Here is a 22,680-nt window from a genome sequence, read left to right as displayed (position 1 = left end):
TCGTCGTTTGAAATATATTGGTGGATGCGATTACAGTAGATATGGGATAGTATTTGAAAAATGATACATCGGAATCTGAATGACCAATAGTAACTTTTAATATGACGGAAATACCAGAGTATCATGAAGTCTTCATATGACTGATTGAAAAGAATTAATTATAAATGAATTTATTATATTATTTAGACAACCAAGAATACTACTCACGAAAAAAAATGATTGCATTTTCGAGCATAAAATGAAATAAGGTGAGAGATACGTAGCTAGATATATTCTAGAATCTTTATAGAAGATTGTTACTTCATTTTGGCATTTCGAATGTTTTTTCCGTTTCTCACTAATACTGGCGAACGTTCTTTAGGGTGTTAATTCGAAATTGACAATTATATATTACATATTATCATTTCTATTACAAATTTTGTGAAGTTTCTGGTTTCAAACCTATAATAAGTAAATCAATATTTGATATGATAATACAATTATTCATAAAATCCTTGTTCTATGATTCAGATTACAGATAAATTATTATAAAATGTTTGTATGTATTTTATTATTGCGTTTCATTCATTATAATCGTTGAAGAATATCAATGAATATGAGTATGCTGTTGAGAAAATTTATGAATGGTTGAAAACACCTCACAAAAATAAATAGGTATCGATAAAAATTAAATATTGAGAATAATCCAAACTGCCAGTTTTCTAGAACAAAAATATTTTTCTTGTCAAATATACTTCACCTCACAAAAATGAATATGTATCGATAAAAATAAAATATTGAGAATACTCCACCTAATTCATAATTTAATAATAATTTCATTGTCACCCTTACTGATGAATGAATAGTACCTAAATATCCGAAAAAATAGAAAATAATTTTGGAGATCTGATTGTTTATAATTGGTTAATTATATTTTTCAATAAGCTTCATGAATTTCGTTCAACACATCAGCCATAATGAGGTTACTACTAACATTTCAAATTGATATATTATCTCAAAAACTTTTATCAATTTTTCAAAAAAAATAGTACCCCCAAATTGACTTTTACTTTTAATTTCAACAGATTTGAATATTTATTTCGTTCAATATTTCTCGTATGAAAAATAAATTGAATGTTTTATTCTATTGTCCATTTCATTATGATTTTCCGTGTCAGCTCTTCATCAGCACTCCTCTATGTGGAAAAATAGTAGTAAATGTACTTAATTATATAAAGCTATATTTTTCTAAAACCACTAAAGAAAAAATATATTTCTTCAAAATGTTTCATTTATGTACAATGTTTGTTTTCCAATAGGGTCTTATCTATTTATTTATCATTCTCGAACAGAAAGGAATTAACACCTAACACTATTACAAGAAGTGCTACTGTATGGCATCAAAATCAAGTATGAAGAAAAATAAAAAACTCAATTAAATAAAAATATTGAAGATAGATGATGAATGATTTTCATTTCTCCATCAATTCAATGTCCTTCAGCGACTAGCATCATTAAAAATTTTCCATTCATTAAACAAATCTGAAATGAGTGGACTCCAGTGGACTCATCTGTATCGAGCAATGTTACCACACGATTGAGATGAAGACGTCTTAGACAACCTGCTTCTAATCCGGTTTTCAATCTACTTTTATAAAATTCGAGGTTGTTGCAACGATCTCCAACTAGGGCAAGACCTTTCAATCCTTTCCATACAAGAAATACAAGTATTTTATATAAAGATACCACTTCTTATATCTCGAAAGTAAGCAAGTGCAGTAAATCCTCAAGTCTAGTGTACTCAATACCGAAACACTGAAACTTCCTAATTTTTTATAAAATTACTCGGAGTGTTCTTTGTGGTGATTGAACATTCTATGAAAAATGAAAGCCACCGCAAATCCAATGAGGAAAAGCAGAATATTAGAAATATATTTCAAAGGTATACCTCTTCTTTTCTGCAGAATAAGGTGCAGAAGATTTATTTTTGTCTGGCTATAAGGTGGGTATCTTGATTGCAAACCTAATTCTGTTACAGAATTGAGCATTGTCTTCAACACGCTTTTTTGGTGACTGAACGTCTTGAAGCCTTCCTCACCATGATAGGCTCCCATACCACTACCACCTACACCTCCGAATGGTAAATTTTCGGTACAAATCTGCATAATGGTGTCGTTGATACTGAGAGATCCACTAGACGTTTCTTCCAAAAATCTCTTGTGCACTTTTTTGTCTTGGGAGAATACATAAAGAGCTAAAGGCTTCTCGTTGTCGAGGATGTAGTCGATGGCTTCATCGCAATTAGAGACATTCAGTATGGGTAGTATTGGACCGAAAATTTCCTCAGACATTACTTTGTCCGTTTTCTTTACGTTCACCAAGATTGTAGGTGATATTATTTTCTGGGATTCAAGGTAGTGGCCACCAATAGCAACCTTGGAACTTTCTAGGAATTGAAGGAGACGTTTGAAGTGATTCTCGGAGATAATTCTGCTCAAGTCTGAAGGAAATTTCTGGTCTCCATAAAATTCGAACAGGATCTTTTTCGCTGCTGCTAAGAATGCTTCTTGAACCTCTTGCGTACATATGACATAGTCGGGACAGATGCAGGTTTGGCCAGCATTCATAAACTTCCCCCAAAGTATCCTCCTTGCTGCTATTTCCATGTCGACAGTGTCGTCGATGTAGCATGGGCTTTTACCACCCAATTCTAATGTGGTGGGTGTCAGATGTTTTGCTGCAGCTTGGTGGACGATCTTTCCTACTGCTGTTGATCCCGTGAAGAAGATATAGTCGAATCTTTCGGCCAAAAGTTCGGTGGTTTCTGGGATTCCTCCAAGAACTACGTGGAAGGTTTCTTCATCCAAATATTTGGTTAGCGTTCTGTGCAGAAGATCTGCTGTTGCTGTAGCCAGCTCTGAGGGTTTCATGATGATGCAGTTTCCTGCTGCTATGGCACCTAAGAAAAATTAAAATTTCAGTTTTGGAATATGAATAGAAAATACACAAAAAAAAATCAAGCAAAATATCACCCTTGGAGTACATATATGTCCCATATATGCTCCTCACTTTACATCTATATCTTCCTTTTTTTGCTGATATTCTGCTTTAATTTTATGAAGCCACTATTAACATGAAATTTTGCACGACGCCGACGCTTGAAATTGTTATTCTATGTATCTCATCTACACACCCAAAATTTAAACGTGATCTGCCTGATCGTATCTGTGATCACGGAAATATTGGAAAAATGGATAAATTTCTTTAACAATATTCTACATGAATTTTCTATGGTTCTGATGATGGGAATAAATTGAAATATTTTATTGTATTTAAAATTGCTATTTTATATCAATATATCTACGGAAATATTGGATACATTTTTTTGGTATCCATCTGGAATTTTCTATGGTTCTGTTTATTTGATTAACATGCAATTTTAAAGGATACTACTACTAATTTTTGACTTGTTCAAATATATAGTTTCGAAATAAAAAGTAAAATGAATGTTCGATAAATATTGAACGCCAATTCCGATTTTGATCATTAAAAAACCATCTCAGCAAACTTCAATTGCTTATATCCTTCCATTTGAATGTAATCGTGTATACTGCAGACTGCAGGACGAAAATAATCGATTTTGAAGAGTCGTTATCAGTAAGTCGAACCTTGTCTATTTTGACCATTCCTGGCTCTTATCCATCTGAAATTCCACCTTGTCCTGCAGATTTCTAATTCTTAGTGTTTTTCAATCTTTCATGAAACTGCATTATGCTTTCTTATGTTCTATGCTCTCATTCGTCCAATTCGCTTGGGAGTTATAATGGATCGTTGCAGCCAGTTGATATGTTCAAAAATTTTGAATATCTTTGGTGTTAGGAGAATTTCCTGATTTTGGTGACGTTTGGTCATTCGGTATTCTATTAATTATTTTTTCGGAATTTTCGAAAATTATTTTTCCAAGTTTTCGTTTATAGCCTTCGATGAATATTCTCAGTCTGTAGAAGTGACCCCCACTATTTTTTTAAGTAGAATCGACTGATGAAATAATAAAAAATATAGGTTCAAATTTGAGAATCTTGAGTTTTTATGAATTAGAGTTGTCCAACTTCATGATCTTCTGATAAATACCCTATACATTTTTGGTCCGAACCGCCAACAGTCTTATAATACTACGTATTTGCAGAATCGAAAATAAAAATTGTTTTTTCGAAAAAAACTGCAGAAATATTCAAAAAAATGTGAGTCCTCGTCGCCACCATTTTTTCATAAGAATCCCATTAATACATGAACCGTTGAGTTTATACTGAAGGTATGGCATATTATTGAAATTGTCATCAAAAAAGCTATCTAACAATGATTTACTAAGTGTGCCATTTGAAATAAGGAAATAGTAGTCAGTTTCCGGTATAACCGGAAGTCGTAGAGTTCTGAAAATATTTTAGGGAGAAAGATCATTGTCTCAAACCCCAACATGCAAATATTCAGCAGAAAATTATGTTTAGTTTTCCATAAACGTCTAATAGGTCATCGCGGTGAATCACCCTGTGTTGCTTGCCAATCGTCTCTTCGTTTTTAGTGAAGTTCCTGTTGTGCTGCAATCTTATTAGGACTTGCTTATAGTGTTCAGTTTCACATCGGATTTGTTTCTTGAAATGACCCGGTAATGATCATCTACAATTTGCTCTCACGCATGAAGTTAGGGGTAGTTTTTTCAGAATTCTGTAAACATCAATTGTCGACAGGATATTCTATTTTCTTCCATTTATGTCACTTCATGTTAAATCCGCATGATTGCCTAATTGATGAAGTTTGTCCATTCAATGCGTCAACTTGATAGACAAGCGTAGGTGAGTGTTGTTTGAGGATCTTGAGTAGCATTATTTTTATTATTATACATTATACATATTTCAATAAAATGCCGACGGAAATGTTGATCCACGTCGTGCAGGTATTCAAATACCATTATAGATATAATTTCTTAAATCGATGGAAATGATCCTCTAAATGGACTTTTTTTCTGAGATTGTTAAATTATTCATGAGAATCGTTCAATGATATTTCTTTATGTAAGAGCTCCGTATATTTTTAACTTTTGAACTCAGCAATCGAACTGAATTTTAGTTTCAGAGTGTTTCATGTTCGAAATAATAGTTCATCATTATTAGGTATTATATTATACAGGGTGTCCCTAAACTACGGTATATTGAAACAGAAGATTCACCTTGAAAAATAAATAATGCCTTCCTAATATTCTTTTTCTCGAATATCGTTCGTGCCAGACTTACAAGGTGTTGAATATGAATAATTATAAGTAATTTCCATTCATAACTTCCACAATTTTCAACCTTTTTTAATTGAAATTGCAAGAATGTTTGTGTTCAATAGGTGCTTCATTTCTACAAAAAAACACATTTTCAGTTATCAACAGTGCCGTTCAAGCAGCGCTCCTATTTTTTGTGCAACTGGTAAATAACGAAAAATTATGCATTTTTCTCCATCGCCATTCAATTTTAAGTAAAAAATTTAAACTTGTTTGAATCTGGAAAAACTACCCGTGTTCAAAATGATTGCGATTTATCGAATACAAACATACTCGAATACGCAACTAATGAAAACTTTACATGGCAGAAATCAATTTTACAATCTAATTACTAGTCAGAATAATAACGGAAATATCAACCAAAAAAAATAATTACACTTCCACATGCATTTTTTCACCAAAGCTGCTTTCTTACAGAGGTACATTGTGTTGAAACCCTTCAATGGGTAATCACACTATTTTGAAGAAGTCATTTGCCATACTGGAATAACAGTGTCATGGCAATTTATCAAAAAGAAAAATAGAAGATTCTAGAAGTTAATTATTGAACAATTTCTTCGAAAAATAATTTCATCGTATGGAGTCCAGTCCAGTGTCCACCAATGTTTTGGATACAAGCTCTTTTCCTTTCGAGGAAATTGAATTCGAGTTTTCTTAGAACATTTTCATTGAGCTGCATCCTGCATCACAGCAATAAGACTGCTTTCTGAAAAAATGCATGTGAAGGTGTCATTATTTTCTTGTTGTTGAATATCCTGTTGTTATTTGGACAAGTAATTGGGAATGCATAATTTATTTCTGCTAAACAAGTTGCTGTTCATAAGAGCGCAATTATATTGAAAATGGTTAGTTTTTCCAGATTCAAACAAGCAGAACTTTTTACTGAAAATTGAATGGGTAATGCGAAAAATGCATTTTTATTCTGATTTTACCTGTGGCGTAAAAATAAGGGAGAAAAGGGACCACGGCGAATCTTCTGTTTCAATTTGGCACCACAGTTTCGGGACACCCTGTATTTGAATCAAGTTCATGTTCAGTTCTTTCAATATATTTTTCTAAGAAAAAAAGGATCAAGATTTCGTCATCCTCAAATTCATTATTCCGTTTGTGTCATCTTTTTCTCGAAAATTGAATTTTGGATCTTGCAATATTCAGAAGGTGAACTTCAACAGAAAATGAGGAAAGCATTGACGAGAAGACGGTAGCTATTGTGCTCTCCTCAATTCGTATTCCAATTGCACCCTTGGAGACCAATTAAATAATTAAAAATAAAATGAAATTATGTTGTCTCCAGGGGGTCACATGGCGTATGAATGGACGAGCTCTCATAGGATTCTAACTTCGCTTCAGTGCTTTCTTAATTTTTCTTTACTTTTTAGTATTTTTCATGATTATGGAAACATTGAGACTTGAATTCTTCTTATATATAGGGCGATTCACCGCAATGGCCTTTCAGACGTTCATGGAAAACTAATCATAATTTTGTGCTGAAAATTTGCATGCTGGGGGTTGAGACAATGATCTTTCACCCTGAAATATTTTCAGATCTCTACAACTTCCGGTTATAGCGAAAACCACATTTCAAATGGCACACCCAGTATATTATTGCATCATTACATACCTTTTTTTTATAAAAATTTCAGCTATATGCCATACCCTTGGTAAAAACTCAACGGTTCATGAGAAAAAATTGGTGGCGACGGGGACTCACATTTTTTTGAATAGTACGGCAGAAAATTCTTTTTTAGAAAAAACCTTTTTCATTTTTGATTCTACAAATACGTAGTATTATAAGAATATTTGCAGTTTGGATCAAAAATGTACAGAGTGTTTATAAGAAGATCATGAACTTGGACAACTCAAATTCATCTGAAAATCATGATTTTCAAATTAGAATGTATCTTTTTTATTATTTCATTCGATTCTATATACAAAATAGTGGGGGTTACTCAAGCAAACTCTATACCTAATACGAATACCTGAAGTGATATCAGGGAAGAACTTCAAATGAGGAAAAACCGCAATTCCTAACTGTGTGGAGTAGCCTGTAACTTCCTGAATACACAGAAAGAAACAAAATTCTAAAAGAAAACTAATTTTTCGTTGGGATTGTTGAGAAATCCATGACCTAATACAATTTTCCATTATGAATAATTCATTTCAATACTTGAAATGTCCAATTTAGTTATCGAAACATTGAACTTTAGTTTATTTCTGTAGTCAGAGACTACCCCACACAGTTGGAAATTGCGGTTTCTATTAATTTAAAGTTCTTCCTCGATAACTCTTAAAGTATACATTTTAGGTATAGGGATTGCTTTAGTAACCCCTTATCTATTTATACGTTGAATCGACTGAAATAATGAATAATATAGGTTCTAATTTGAAAATCTTGAGTTTTGATGAATTTGAGTTGTCCAAGTTTATGATCTTCTGATAAACACCGTCTACATTTTTGGTCCAAACCACAAACAGGTTTATAGTTTTTTTGAATCGAAAAAGACAATTTTTTCATAAGAATCCTATTAACTCATGAACCGTTGAGTTTTTACCCAAGGTATGGATGGCATATAGCTGAAATTGTCATGAAAAAACCTATCTAATGATGCAATAATATACTGGGTGTGCCATTTGAAATGAGGAAGTGGTAGTCTGTTTTCGGTATATCCGGAAGTTGTAGAGATTTGAAAATATTTTAGGGTGAAAGATCATTGTCTCAACCCTCAACATGCAAATTTTCAGCAGAAAATTGAGATAAGATTTCCATAAACTCCGAATAGGCTATCGCGGTGAATCACCCTGTAAAAACGTAGATTTTCAACTGGGTTCGATCTGTTTTCACTAAAATACATTTCAAGTATTCTATAATGGTTTTTCTGGCGCTATCGACACGAAATCCTCCACGAAGTTTGAAATGATTTTTCTATATAAACAAGTAAAATATCAAGATGATCAGATCTGTTATCTATGAAATTTTTTTTTTATATTATTCTTGAATTTTATATGGTTCTGGTTTTGCGCCGAACATGAACGTTCGTACGAGGTTTCAAATTGTCATTCTAAATACAAATGAAAATTTTCATCTCGTTACAATTCGTAGTTCTGATTTTGTCTATTGACAAACTAAACCGAGGCATTCAAGAGCCGAACATACTATGCAAAATTCAATTTTCTAGGTAGATATTTCCTTTTGAATGTTATGGTGTATACACACGGACAGCTTCGAATTTGAGAATAGTTTTGTAAATAACTGTCGAACATTATCGTTTGAGAGCATTCACAAACATTGTGAAGAAATTATAGAGCAATCTATTCGGAGAACGAAGGCTCGAAAAAAAAAAGAAAAAACTAACATAGGTGCCTACATCATCTCAAATACACTGATCAACAATTTCTAGGGATCACTTATGAACTTCTCTTCATTTGTATTTTTTTCAAGTTATCTCGTGAATATCTGTCCATTATATGTTCTCTAAGGAAAAAGTAAGATGTTTTGAGTTGATTATATCAAAGTCTTCCTCACTTCATCGGCTCTTGTTCACAAAATCGATTATTATCTGTAGGCTGTTACAGGTGGAGTGAAAAGCAATGTGGTATTTGTTATTAAATCTGTTTTTCTCTAGTTCAAACACATAAGGTGACAATAATTGAAGAAATGAGAACAATATCAGCTTATCAGTCATGCCGAGAAGACGTTTGGCTCCTGTGCAACTGACCAAATCATACGGTGAATACAGGAAGGTTTGTCCCAGCGAGAAGTGTCCCGGCGGTTGAATGTTTCGCAAAGTGTCGTGAGTCGGGCTTGGAATAGGTTCATCCAAAACGACTCAGTAGCTTATGTTCATGGGGGAGGTCGGCAGCGCAGTACAACAGCTGCTCAAGATCGTCTTTTGATCCTCAATGCTAGGAGAAATCCCACCTACCCGGCGTCGCGGCTCAATAGATCACTGAGAGTTGCAACAGGAGTTCTAATTTCGAACCAGACTGTAAGACGACGGCTACATGTTCGTGGTTTGAGAGCACGTAGGAGGGTACATCCCCGTTTGAATAGGGAACACCGGGTTCATCGACGGCAATGGGCTGAGGAGCACCGCAATTGGACACTTGAAGATAGGAGCCGATGTTTATTTACGGATGAGTCTAGATTTCGTTTGGTCAACTCCGATGGACGTATTCTTGCTTGGGGGGAAAGAGGTCGAAGGTATGCAGAACAGTTTATGGTACCCACAACAGCTTTTGGCGGAGGTTCTATATGTGTATGGGGAGGCATTTGTTTGAACCAACGCACAGAGTTGGTTGTTCTGCAGAACACCACCATGACCAGCCAGAGATATCACGATATGATTATTGAACTCATAATTGTTCCGTTTGCGGCTGCCGTGGGCGAGAATTTCCTTTTAATTGACGATAATGCCCGTCCACACCGTAGTCGTCTGGTTAATGAAGCGCTAGAAACTCATGCTATTGATAGGATGGACTGGCCAGCTCGCTCTCCAGACATGAATTGCATCGAACATGTCTGGTCTGAGATGTCTAGACAATTGTCAACCTTAGAACAACCGATCAATAACCTGGAGGACCTTTCTAACGCTTTACGGGATATTTGGACGAATTTGCCCCAAAATTTTATAAATCGTTTGATCGAAAATTTGCGTCGTAGGGTAGAATGCTTGAGACGAGCTCGTGGGGGACCAACTAGGTACTAGCTTAACCGAAACTTCAGCCTTCTTGTCGTTTCATCATAAAATTTTCATGTTATTCAAACACAGAATTTTGAGTGTTCCTAATATAGTCTTTTTTCTCTCCAACTTTCCATTTTTTCATTCTTTTCTCAAGTGAACAATATTATCAACTGAAAATACTCTGATATCTGACTAAATTTATAATCTTGGAGCGAATATTTCAGGAATAAATTTAGAACAAGTAAGTGATCCCTATCAATTTTTGAGCAGTGTATTTCAAATTTACTCAGTAATTATGGAATAACAACTAACAAGATTTTGAAGCTCCACCCACAATAATGTAGGAACATTGTTAAACAGGAATATGAAAGACAAGCAATGATTACACCAACAAACCATAATCAATGAATTGAACTATTCGTTTATTAATTCCGATTATGAAACTTGTGAATCGTTCAAGAAAATATGTGAAACTCTTGAATGGTTAATCTGTTTATTTGTCGATAACTCCATTCAAACTGCAGTAGATCTGAAGTAGTTTCTGAAACTGTGGGTGCATTGAAAATCATAAAATATTGCTACTTTATATAGAGAAACTGGTTTCTTTCCGATTCTCTCATTTCAGACTCGAAAATGTTAATATTATGGTTGCACAACTGCATTACAACATCAAACTGTTTTGGTGCTGTGTCCGCATAATTTAATTTGTTTAATTGATGGATTAAAATATATTCAATGTTCCAATTATGTAACTATATTGAATAGAGCGGCCGAATCTGCTCATATGAACTCAATGCGCTCAAATCATGTGAGTAAAGAAGGATATGGCGAAATTCCTTCACGTTACAGGTTTGAATATTTTGAGTTGTACCTTAGTGAGAAAAGTTGGTCGTAGACTCGTCGAATTCCAATGAAGCAGAGGTAATTTTATCTCTTGATCGGTATTCAATGAATTCAAATTATTCTTACCAATAATAAATTTTAGGATTAGTTCGGAGAAAAATGTTACTTCGCAAATTCTGAGAATTCAGAAGAAAAAATGAAAGGTCATTGATATTTTGGATCAGAATTATTCGATTGAAAATATTAATCCTGAAAACCTAATATGCATGCATTTCGAAGGCTAAAAATTAGGAAAATAAATTTCAAGATAATACATATTTGATATATGATATATTATCATTATTCGTTGCGATAAATATTCTGAATTTCATTGTATAAACACAATCCATAAATTTCGAAGGCAAACCCTCAATAAATCGAATTTAAAAAGAAAACTTGGAAGATATGTTCAGCACGCAAAAGAAATATCGTTTCAAAGATATTTATACAAGACTGAATGGATAGAATTAATTTTAAAAATTATGAAATCAATATTTACATATTTATATTTATATCAGAAAAAATTGAGAGAATCTCTTACTAATCAGGAGATTTTGAGCATTCGTTAATTCATGCGCGTATTAGAGATCAGAGAACTGTTGTATATTATACTATAATGAAATATGATTTATCATGTGACATGTCGATGTTGTCGGTTATTTTATCTAGATGAGGAGTTCTGATTTGGCATCACTAATCATTTCAAATATTATAGAACAAAAAATAGAAAAAAAAATGATTTGTTGTTATGAATATATTGGAAATTTTATTTCATATTTTTTTCCATTTTTCAATGGCTCTGGTGAAAAACTCGAGAAATCTCTACTTGGTCGGATCAATTTTCATTGAAATATTGAGTGTTTCTCTTCTGGTTTGATGATGTGACCAACATGGAAATCTGTGTGTAAAAGTTTGATCGGTTATATTCACGGAATCCCTAGTCAGATTATGATCAATAACGAAATCTGCCATTTGAAATCCATACCGTTTTCCGTTCGAGAGTTTTCGTATTCATTGATTCATTAAGATTCAAGAAAGTGTAGAAAATATAAAAAATCAATAAAAACTATTTTCTGCACAAATAAAACATATTATTAAATTTTGTCGTAAATGAAATTATCAAAATAATGTCTATTTCAACAGCCAATTGTCTAGTTTACCATTGTATACGATGAATAAACTGATGTAGAAGCAATAAACGATCGTATAAAATTCACATTGCTTACTGGATGAGATAATGATGAAGATACAGATAATTGACTGAATTGCTCTCTTGTGTTTATGAACTGAAATTCGTAGGAGAATCAGTTCCTTGTGTGACTCGGCACTTGAGCAGTGTTTTCCTTATTAATTTCTTAATTCCCAATTAAAACTTATGAATTTTGATTTTGAACTAGAAGGATCAATGGTGGTTAACAATTTTTTTCAGAATTATTCCTAAAGTGGACTCAAAAATACACCTACTATTGTTATTATTCCAGTCAAGTTCTAAAATTTTATCAAAAGGAATTCGTGAAGAATTTACACCAGGAATGTTTTATCATATAAAAATCTACGAATTTGAAATGTGTTGACGTAATATCCTGTTTTTTTCACTGTGAAACATCAGTGGAAATTGTGAATGAGAAATTCGGTTTTTTTCTTCTAAATTTTTCGACAATCGTAAAGATCGAGAAAACAACAATATGAAACTAGGAATATAAAATTATGAGTTGTCCTAACACTTTGATTTAATATTGGCAAATTTGATTTAATCATCATTAATTTGCATTAATTTTTGCATATGAAATAAAAGGATTAGAAATCTAACCAATGGAAAATTAATTGATATGGCAAAAGTATTTTGTTACAAAAAAACATGCGTTTGAGTTGTAGTTTCAGAGAAAAATCATGACTGAAAAATACGGTTCAAACCACTTAAATTAATATATGTATTTCTCGCGAAAAATGATTCTCAATGGTGAACACCCTAAAAATTCTAAACCTAAAGCAATGAACCAATAAATCAGTTAAACATAATTAATTTCAAAAAAATAGTTCTGCGGAAATGAAGCTATATTTTTTCAATCAGTTCAAGATCAATTTCCTTCAACTATAGATCAGTTAAATAAATGAAAAATCAATTTGTATATTGTACTCAAATATTGGATTGACTCTATCATTAATCGATGAAAATTCATTTAAAATCTAAATTAAATTATCAAAACAATTATTAATATTTTGTGTAGCGAAATAATTGTAATAACAAAGTAGGAATACAATAACTATCATTCAATTTCGATCGTATTCACTCATCTTATTTGGCAGATGTCGAGCATGCAGATCTAATTTTTATAATATCTACCTCAACTGCCCAATCATCATTATATTATTAATATTCATTTCAAGAACTTCAACCAATTTAACACCCATAGAATAATGATAATAATGATACCAAAACTCACCTACTAAAGGCCCAAGCGTCAACAGCAAAGGATAATTCCAAGCACCAATAATAAGCACCACACCATAAGGGTCAGTATGGATCTCCACATCATTCAACATGTTAACCAGCCGTTTCGAAGGACGTTTAGGCTTTGCCCACTCATCCAAATCCATCAACGTATGCCTGATATCATTCGTCACCAGGATAATCTCCGATATATTAACCTCTTGGGGGTGCTTCCTCAGATCCTTATACAAAACGTCCTCGATATCCTGCTTGCACTCCTCGAAGAATCTCAGCAAGGCCTTGAGCTGCCCCTTGCGGTACTCCAGCGGCTTGGTCTTCCCGGACCTAAAGGCAGCCCTGGATGCACGCACCACCTCCGAAGTGGTCATGGATGGTCGAGGCATGTTTTGTTTTCGGACGAAAAGCGGATCAACGATGTCTATGACTGTAGGATGGCCGACCGTGCCGTTAGCTTGCTCTACACGAGGAAGAATGAAGTCATCTTTAACCTCTGTCATGGCGGGATGACCCCCGAGCTTTTCGGATGGTAGGTTAGGGTCGACTGAACCAGATTCTTGGAGGAGCTCGCGCTTCGAACGATTCGATAGGACAAGTCGGTGTGGGGAAATGTTTCAAGTTGCGCGCCTTGTTTTGAGATCGTTGAATTAGTTATCGGTTTTGTTCAGTTGGGGTTTTGTTTGGGTTTCAGATTGGTTGGATTATGATGTTTTGTTTGATGAATTGATTGTATAAGAGGTACTAAGAAGGAATTATTTTGGTGTGTTATCCTTAACAATAAAGCGTTGAAAAAGTTTGAACAATTCGATGATGTCATATATTCGATCTGCTGAATACGAATCTGTAGTTTGCCACCAAAATTTGGTGACGGAACATTGAAAAAAAGGTAAAAATTCTATTTTATGGCGAGTTTTTGCATATAACTCGGAAAATATCAATTTTTCACGAATGATCATTCCATATTAAACAAAGTGAATAAAATTCCCTGAAAATTGCTCTTTATAAAGTTTTTTGTCAGATAAACCGTTCTGGCGCGAATGATTGTTGAAAATTGGCCACTTTTTTCACTTAAAACTTCAATTTAATTTAAATGGCATGTCTTCTACTCAATCATTCCTTCCTCCAATATAATCGAGATGGTTTTAGACTATAAAGCCATCATTAGTTTAGAAAAGAGCAATTTGAAAATCACTTTATTTTTTTATATTGATTTATTTCAATGTTCACGAAATTTCGGTAACCTCAGATTCGGATTCAGAACTCCAAAAAACATAAAATCGAAAAAATCAAAACTACTCCAAAAAGTGAATGAGTAGAAGCTACGATAAAACTAGAAATCAAAAAGTTCAATACTAGATCAAAGTTTTCACATTTTACTCAACTACCAGTGGTCCAGAAAGAAAAGTAATGGAGAAAAAAGGTGGGCACTGTTCCAAAAAAACTACATCTAGTACATTTTCAACCGAAATTGACCATCACGTGGAAAGGCGTAGATCGTTTTTTTCTTCTTGGGGTGGGGGTAATCGAAAACAAAATTTTTGACGACATAGTTTACTCATATTTATAATGTGAGAAAAAGAGGTTTGATAACGAAGTTTGAATCAAATTACTCGACAATTTTCTTCTCATTACCAATTCGATTGTTCTTATCTTATAATTTTTTTTTATTTTTTGGATGTATCAATTTTATGTTTAAGTTATTAAATCAGGGTTTGAGTGGCAGAACAGAGGCATCATCGAATGCCATCTGAACTTCGCCCTGGGATTGTTTTGATTTTCTGTTCATTTGTAAAGAATTTAAATCAATAGAGTCCTATTATTATAATTATTATTATTATATTGGGTGTTCCTGAATTGGAGTTACGAAAGAAAATGAGAGATTCCTTGGAATATCATGAAAATGAAATAGCCCATAAATATGAGCTTGCAAACGCTTCACTTTCGAGATACAGGGTGTTTCTACTTTTTGTGATGCTCAACCCGTTTATCGAATCTTTATTAATCTTCGCTATATAGTTGGTAAATTAGTACCAAAACTTATAATTAATTATTTATCACAGCTACCTAACTGGATCTTCATATTAATTTGGATTTTCCTGAGAATTAGTTATAAAGAGCTGTTTGAATTTTTTTATTGAAATCGATTGCAGATACGACAAAACTACAACAAATCAAACAGAGTTTATTTTGAAATTTTTCTAAGCTACCAGTGGTTCACAAAATAAATTATTCTGGAGGAAAGAAGCACCTATCCTTCCAGAAAAAAAATCACCCTGTAGATTTGTATTCAAAATTTGGATATCACATGATGAAAACTTTGAATTGGAATATTAACGCCAATTCAAGTTAAATATCTAGTGAAGGGAAGGTGCTATGAGAGAAAAGCTTGAACTTTAACACCGATATCTCAAAAACAAAGCGTTTTCGGACTCATGTTATAGGACTTTTTTCCTTGAAATGATCCGAGAAATCTCTCATTTTCATTTGTGCCTCCAATTCAAGAACACCTTGTAGATATAGTCAATTCAAAATTGATGTCGAATACAAATAAATTGCAATTTGAATGAAACACAATAAATGGTACAACACATCTCAGACAATTTTTCGATGCGAATTACTCAGTTGAGTTCTTTGATAACTATATATTGAAATTTTGTGACGAGAATGATACGAAAAACCGAAAACAAGAGGTAAGTGTATACCAATGACGAATGCAAAAATCACAGAAGGCATATAAGAGGCGATGCCTAGAAAGCAGATAGATAAAGGAAAATAATAAACCTCGGACAAAGACGAGCACGTAGTGCAATAAAAGTACTCATCTTGAAAGCGATAATAAACTCATGAAGCGTAAAGGGGTCCGATTTTTTTCTGACGTATCGATTTCAAAGCAAAGTAAAATTATTGTTATTGGTTCATTTTATGGAGAAATCTTCGTCTTTGCGAGATTTCTGAAATTTTATATTTTGAATTATTGAATATTGAAAATTTTATCGTTCAAACCATCTAGATATCCAACTCTAGAACTTTATGAAGAACTTAACATTCTAAATATTAGAAATCTCTATATACTGTCAAGCTTGAATTTTGTTCCAAAGATTAATGATTCCTTTGTAGCTGTATCTCACGATCATAGTACTAGAGCTAATATGAATGAGTGTATGCGTATACCCAAGATCAGAAACTCATTTTGTGGTAGATTTGTTACTTACTTTTTACCAAAAATCTATAACGAGCTTCCAGGCTATTTGAAGAAGTTGGTGATAAAAGGAAAAAGTCGAAAATCCATAAAATCCTTCATTGAAGAAAATAAAGTTAAATTCCTACATATGTTTTCTAATTGTTGAACATCTATCTATGTGAATATAATTACTTGTTTGACAACCAATACCATCTATCTTCTGTGCTCCTACAGCCCATTATGCCCGATTGCGTATACATATTTTTTGTGATGAGGGTGATTAAGGCACACAAGTTTTAACTTAGGCCAAATCGCTCTTCTTAGCTATAATAATGTTTTGTAATTGATTTTGGGATGAATAAATTTATTATTATTAAGAATCTTGGGGAGTAATTACCCCCGTACCCCCATTTCTCCGCCCTTGATCACGTGATACTAACTTCAAATAGCATATTCATGTCAAATTTTAGTTGAATATCTTGTGAAGTGTAGATGCTATAAAAAAAACAAAAAATTATACCACCCTGTATCTCGAAATTGAAGCGTTTACGGACCCATGTTTGATATTTTGAATGAAATAAATAATTTTTAAGATTATCGAAACTTTCAATATGCACGGTGAACAAGAGAACAAGTTTTATCAGCTATTTTCTTTTCAAATCCACTTAAGATATGATTTTTTGTGGGATTATAATACACATTGTTTCAGAAGAACTTAAATTGGTTTTCAGGAAAAATATTTAACTTATACTAATGAATGGAACAAAAATGAATTTCCCCTCCTTTCAACAAGGTATAATTAAGCCGGAAAAGTTTACTTCACTCCCGTTATTATCTACAAATATACGTTCCTGTTTCTTCTGTATAAAACACATTGATTATAGTTCAGAAACCCGTTATCGAAAAGTTATTGAATATTCCATAGACCGATTGCGAAGTTACTGCGAATGTTCTTGTAAAATTCAAGGCATTTGAATAAATCAAGACACCACTCCTATCATTAATTCAGGAATCTGGAGGAACTTCGGCGAAAATTAACAATTATAACGGAACTTTCAGTTACTTTGTAAAGAAGTTAGAGTAATTTTAGGATTGGTGTTTTATTATTGACGTTGCATAAGACAATCTACGCAGATTGTACACAATTTTGAGGGGAAAATTGATCGTTATGCCCCAGTTGAATTACAGACTCGAGGAAACGAAAATTGATTTTTGTCGTCTATATGAATATTGCATGGAACAAATCCTTCTCTTTTCATCGTTGAAAACGTTTACCTATCCCTGCAGCATAGCGATATAATTCAATAGGACGATGAATATTTAACAGATTATCATTTTTGTACGTCAATTAACTCTCTCCATATTTGAGGGCGATTTAATAGGATATAGATCTTTGGAAAATTGAATCATGAAGTATATTTTGGTGAGCTGTTCTCAAGCCAATGTTGAAGATGCGCCTTTTATCTGAGGATTACGGTATTTCATCCCGAGATAGCTGATGGAATCATCAGTTTGGCAATTCAGTGATCTCTGCAAAATACACCATCCTTCTCCATCTTGGAGAGGTGACTCTGGAGTTTATATACTCACCGGTGCCGTATTAGAGTGTGACGCGAAGCCTATGACGCCATCTCTCGAGCATGCACAGAGAAACTACACACTCCCCTGCCAGTACCAACAACGTCCCAGATGAGGAGGTACGAAGGTATATCTGTAGAGAGAAAGCGCAAGCGAGTTGTGAGGTTTTCCTTGCGAAGCCGCGATATTGTGGTGTTGTGAGTCGTTTCCTGCTCTACACATAAACTCTGAAGCCATAACGTTGAGCGCCTCGCTCAACGTCAATCCAAGGAATCCCATGGAATTCTACGGAATCTCACTTGTTTGTACACCATAATTCCACCGAGGTTTACCCCTCGTGTAGCCCCATCTATTAGACCAAATTAGTGATCCTTTAGCCAAAATAAAAAAATTGCTAGTGTTCAGGTAGGAGTTGAAACAATATATAATTTTTTTTAAATCACAATTCATATCCAAATTTCAAACACATGGTATTTCGGAAGCTAGCGCATTATTTGTTTAGGTCAAGTTAGGCCGTATTATCATATTTCGAGTTCTAGAATCTACAATTCAAATATTGTACATTTTTTTTAAATATCCCTGTACATTAAGACATACCTACATAATAAAAAAAAATTACAAATATTATACGATGGTTTTTTATTTCCTACGTTAATTTTGGACTTGTAAGTTTATATTCTTTGGAGAGGACTAATTTAGCCTGCACCGTATATTCTTTTATTCTTGACAGCTGGAATCAAATTTCATTGAAATTGGAATTGTAAAACATGCAATATTGATGCTCCAGAAATTTAGAAACAACTTATCAACTAGATCTAAAAATTTATGCTGAACTTCATGAACATCGGTCTACTACCTCATGAGGTTTCTTTCGGTGTTCCCCAGGAGTCCAACCTGGGTCCTCTTCTACTTTCTCATTTATCAATGAGTTGTCATGTTATATCGATCAGTATGAAACTAGAAACTCTCCTACGTTGATAGTACCAAAACAGCGTACTTCTTTATTCAAAAAATCACCTCAATTTGCGGCTGTAGTCGTGTTCAATAGCCTTCCTTCCAATTTCAAAACTTTGCCAATAAAAAATTAAAATTGGCTATATATGTAGGTATAATATTTGAGTCTTATACATTTGTTTTTATGTGGGATAGTATAAAATTAACTGACGAATATATGCATAAGTTCTATAATATGCCTCACATACAACAAAATATCCATCTATATAACGCGAAATACTAAGGTTCCGGGAATATAACGTTTGCGCAAGAGCAAGACGTAATGCTCATCTGGAAGATGATGAATTTCCTTTGAATAACTTTCGACCCTTCTTCTTATTGCGCCGTCCCCTTCATCCACTTTTCTATAAGTAAGCGTTTCATATGTTGTTAATTATTGTTCCGTTAATTTTCAGTACACCCTGAGCTTCTTCCAATGCTTCTCTTGATATAGACTCTGAGTACAGGTTTAAGAGGAGCTGTGACAAGATGCAGCCCTGTCGGACTCCCCGTCTGATCTGTATATCTTCCGCTGTTTGATATACTTTGACTGCTGCTGTATGCCAATAAAATTTCGAAACCACGTGTAGGTCCTTTGTAGACTCCCATTTGCTACAAAACATTCCCATTATTAATACATGTTTGATGTGGTGTATATAATAATAGATTGGTTTTCAACTGGTTCACAAAGTTTACTTCTATTTTCTTCAAAATATTCTACCTGTTCTTCTTGATGCAGCTGTTGATGTCAGAGGAATGTATTTTCAACACGATGGGGCTGTTTCATTTCATTTCTCTAATGAAAAATTTCCAAATCATTATTGGATAGGTAGGGGTGGACCTCATAACCGTCACAAATGGCCTGCAGGGAGCTCCAACTTGAATCCTATCAATTATTTTGTATGGGGGTTACTTAAAATCAGAAGTTTATTCTAAATGAATGAACGATGGAATAAAACTTTGCCAGAGAATCGAGGACGCTTGCAACAAATCAAAATCAATAAATGATAAAAAAAAATCCATAACTTTCTGTACGAGTTACGCCGGTGTACAAGAAGGGTGATAAACTTGATGCCCGGAATTATCGCCCAATCTCACTGACTTCATCGGTTGTTAAGGTTATGGAGAAAATTATCTTCGATCAACTATTGGAATTTCTCCAAACCAATGGAATATTGCCGAAACTGCAGCACGGTTTTATTCTGGGGCGTTCAACGATAACTTGCCTACTCAAATGCTTAAACGATTGGACTAAAACAATAGATAAAAATTTACCAATCGATGTCGTGTATCTTGACTTTGCCAAGGCGTTCGATAGAGTACCCTTCCGCCGAATTCTGTACAAGTTGGAACATTCCGGAGTGCGGGGTGGTTTGCTTGAGTGGATCCACAGTTAATTGAGTGGAAGAAAATTCTTCGTTGGCCCTGATGAGAAAAGATCTTGAACTAATTATGTCACTAGCGGAGTTCCCCAGGGATCAGTTCTTGGCCCGCTGCTGTTTCTGGTCTACATATTCGATTTGCCTTCGCTGCTCAAGTCTGAGGTGTCCTTGTTCGCTGACGATGCTGAGCTCTACAACTATGCACATACCAAATCTTTTTTGCTCCAGGAGGATTTGACTACTTTATTCTCTTGGTGCTGCGACTGGTTGATTGAGCTCAATTCATCGAAGTGTAGAGTTCTTCACTTGGGAAAAAATAATCCAAGAAAAGCTTACTATATTGATGGCATCTCCCTCACCACTACTAGGAGTCAACTAAATTTAGGTGTTGTTGTTACTGAGGACCTCTCATAGGCGGAGCAAATTTTATATATTTCTTCTAAGACCAGAAGAATGCTTGGGTTGATTGAACATACCTTTCGTTTTTGTGATCCCTCTATGTGTTCTGAACTCTACAAGACCCATATTAGACCCATTGTGGAATATGCGGCCCTGTCTGGTTTTCGAATCTGGTTTGGCAGCGAGAATTATTGGAGTCCATACAAAAAGCGCCACTAGGATACCATATGGAAAGGGGGCGACCGACATACGAGCAGCGTTTGGCTCTTTTTCATATTCCCCCTTTTCAGACTAGAAGGGATCGTGGTGACCTGATCGTTGCCTTTCGAGCTTTGACTCAGAGATTTGGGGTCGACATGGGTGATATGTTTTGTAGCGTGCTACATTTCAAATTTTATATATTCAACTGAGTCAGACAGTTGATGGAAATCTGGGCGTACGCCAATGCGTATCTTCGTGCATATGTACTCGATACTTCGAAATTATGATATCATTTTTTTTTCTAGTTTCTTCGAACGTACATATATCGATAATTATCGCTGCAAAATTGTTATAATTGTTTTTCTCTAGTTCATTCATAAAACCCTGAAAAAAGGGGTAAGTTGTATATTTTTCTTATCGTCATTATTTGATTGTTGTATACGTAATATATATGAAAATTTTGATATTCAGATTTAATTTGATAAAGGAATGCATCCGCCATTTTAACATTTCATCATTTTACGTGAAATGAAAATTTTTATTCTTTATTTAAATATAATTTATTATAATCAAATATTTTTTAATACCTATTATTGATGTTTAAATGTAACTTCGTTTTAACTATCGTGAATTTTTATCTTAAATGAAGCATAATAAGTTATAACTCAGTTTATGAGTATTTTCACAAAACTTTTATGTAGAGGATGTTTTTCGTATCTATTATTTTTTACATTTTTCGTTTGTTACATTTTTGAAAGAGATCTTTTCTGAAACAATCTACATATGATTGCCTTGAGATCATCCTTTTAGTTTCTTATCTCATTTGGCAGTCATTTTGTTCAAGCGATAAAATAAGTACATGAGTATTAATATCTTTTATGTAAACTTTGGTTGTTTCAGAAACAGAAAAGCCATCACCTTAATTTGGCTTCTTATTAATTTCTGTTCTCTGATTTTCAGTTTTTTTTTGGTATATTTTCTTTGCTGAATTCCTGATTGGTTCTTGATAAACGTTGAAAGTTGGATAATTACATTGAGAGTTCTTCGTCTAAAGACAGCCCATCATTGTCAATTGTCAACTTACAAGTCAAATTATTTACTCTCCTTACAATTGAAGAACTGCCAGACCTAAGTTCTTATCAACTTCGGTGGAGGAAGATTGGCTCAGTATAGAGCTAGGACTTTTACCTCTTCAGGAAAGTAATTTAGGATCTTAGAAAATTTCATTCTTTTTTTATACAATTATAAATTTCGGATTCACTTGTATATATTTTCATTTTATAAATATTGTAGGTAAATTTTTCTGGTACCAGATATTTTAAAGATTCGGATTGTGAAATACTTATGTAATTATAAGAGGTGTTTGATCGACCTGGGTTTTTGTCCCTTCCATTTGGTAGATTCAGGGATCTGAACCACGACTCAAACAAACGACTGTTCTCGGGCATTTTGAGTTGTAACGAAGAGGTTACAGTTTGATCTGGCGACTACCAGCCAACTTAGAGGATACAGATTCAAGTTGTCACAGGAAAGATTCAAATGTAAACCGCGACAATCTTTCTTCACCAATAGGATATTCCATAATTGGAGCAGTCTTCCTGATGAGGTCGTTGGCGCATCTTGTGTCAACT

At 33.9% G+C, this 22,680-nt stretch overlaps 2 protein-coding genes across 3 annotated transcripts in view; both read right to left on the bottom strand.

The window, feature by feature from the left end:
- Nucleotides 1–22,680, bottom strand: part of LOC123682977 (synaptotagmin-15-like) — a 187,664-nt gene that overhangs the window by 31,440 nt on the left and 133,544 nt on the right. The window lies entirely within an intron of this gene.
- Nucleotides 1,199–13,918, bottom strand: LOC123682975 (aldehyde dehydrogenase, dimeric NADP-preferring-like). Its single transcript, XM_045621834.1, has 2 exons — nt 13,311–13,918; nt 1,199–2,938 (listed from the first exon to the last, which is right to left on the bottom strand). The coding sequence occupies exons 1-2, from the start codon at nt 13,813–13,815 to the stop codon at nt 1,821–1,823; spliced, it is 1,623 nt and encodes a 540-aa protein (XP_045477790.1). The 5' UTR covers nt 13,816–13,918; the 3' UTR covers nt 1,199–1,820.

The sequence above is a fragment of the Harmonia axyridis genome, chromosome 6 (assembly GCF_914767665.1).
Source record: "Harmonia axyridis chromosome 6, icHarAxyr1.1, whole genome shotgun sequence".
In the NCBI taxonomy this organism is placed as follows: Eukaryota; Metazoa; Arthropoda; class Insecta; order Coleoptera; family Coccinellidae; genus Harmonia; species Harmonia axyridis.
Note: the sequence above shows the minus strand (reverse complement) of the source record. Positions and strands in the feature narration are given on the sequence as shown.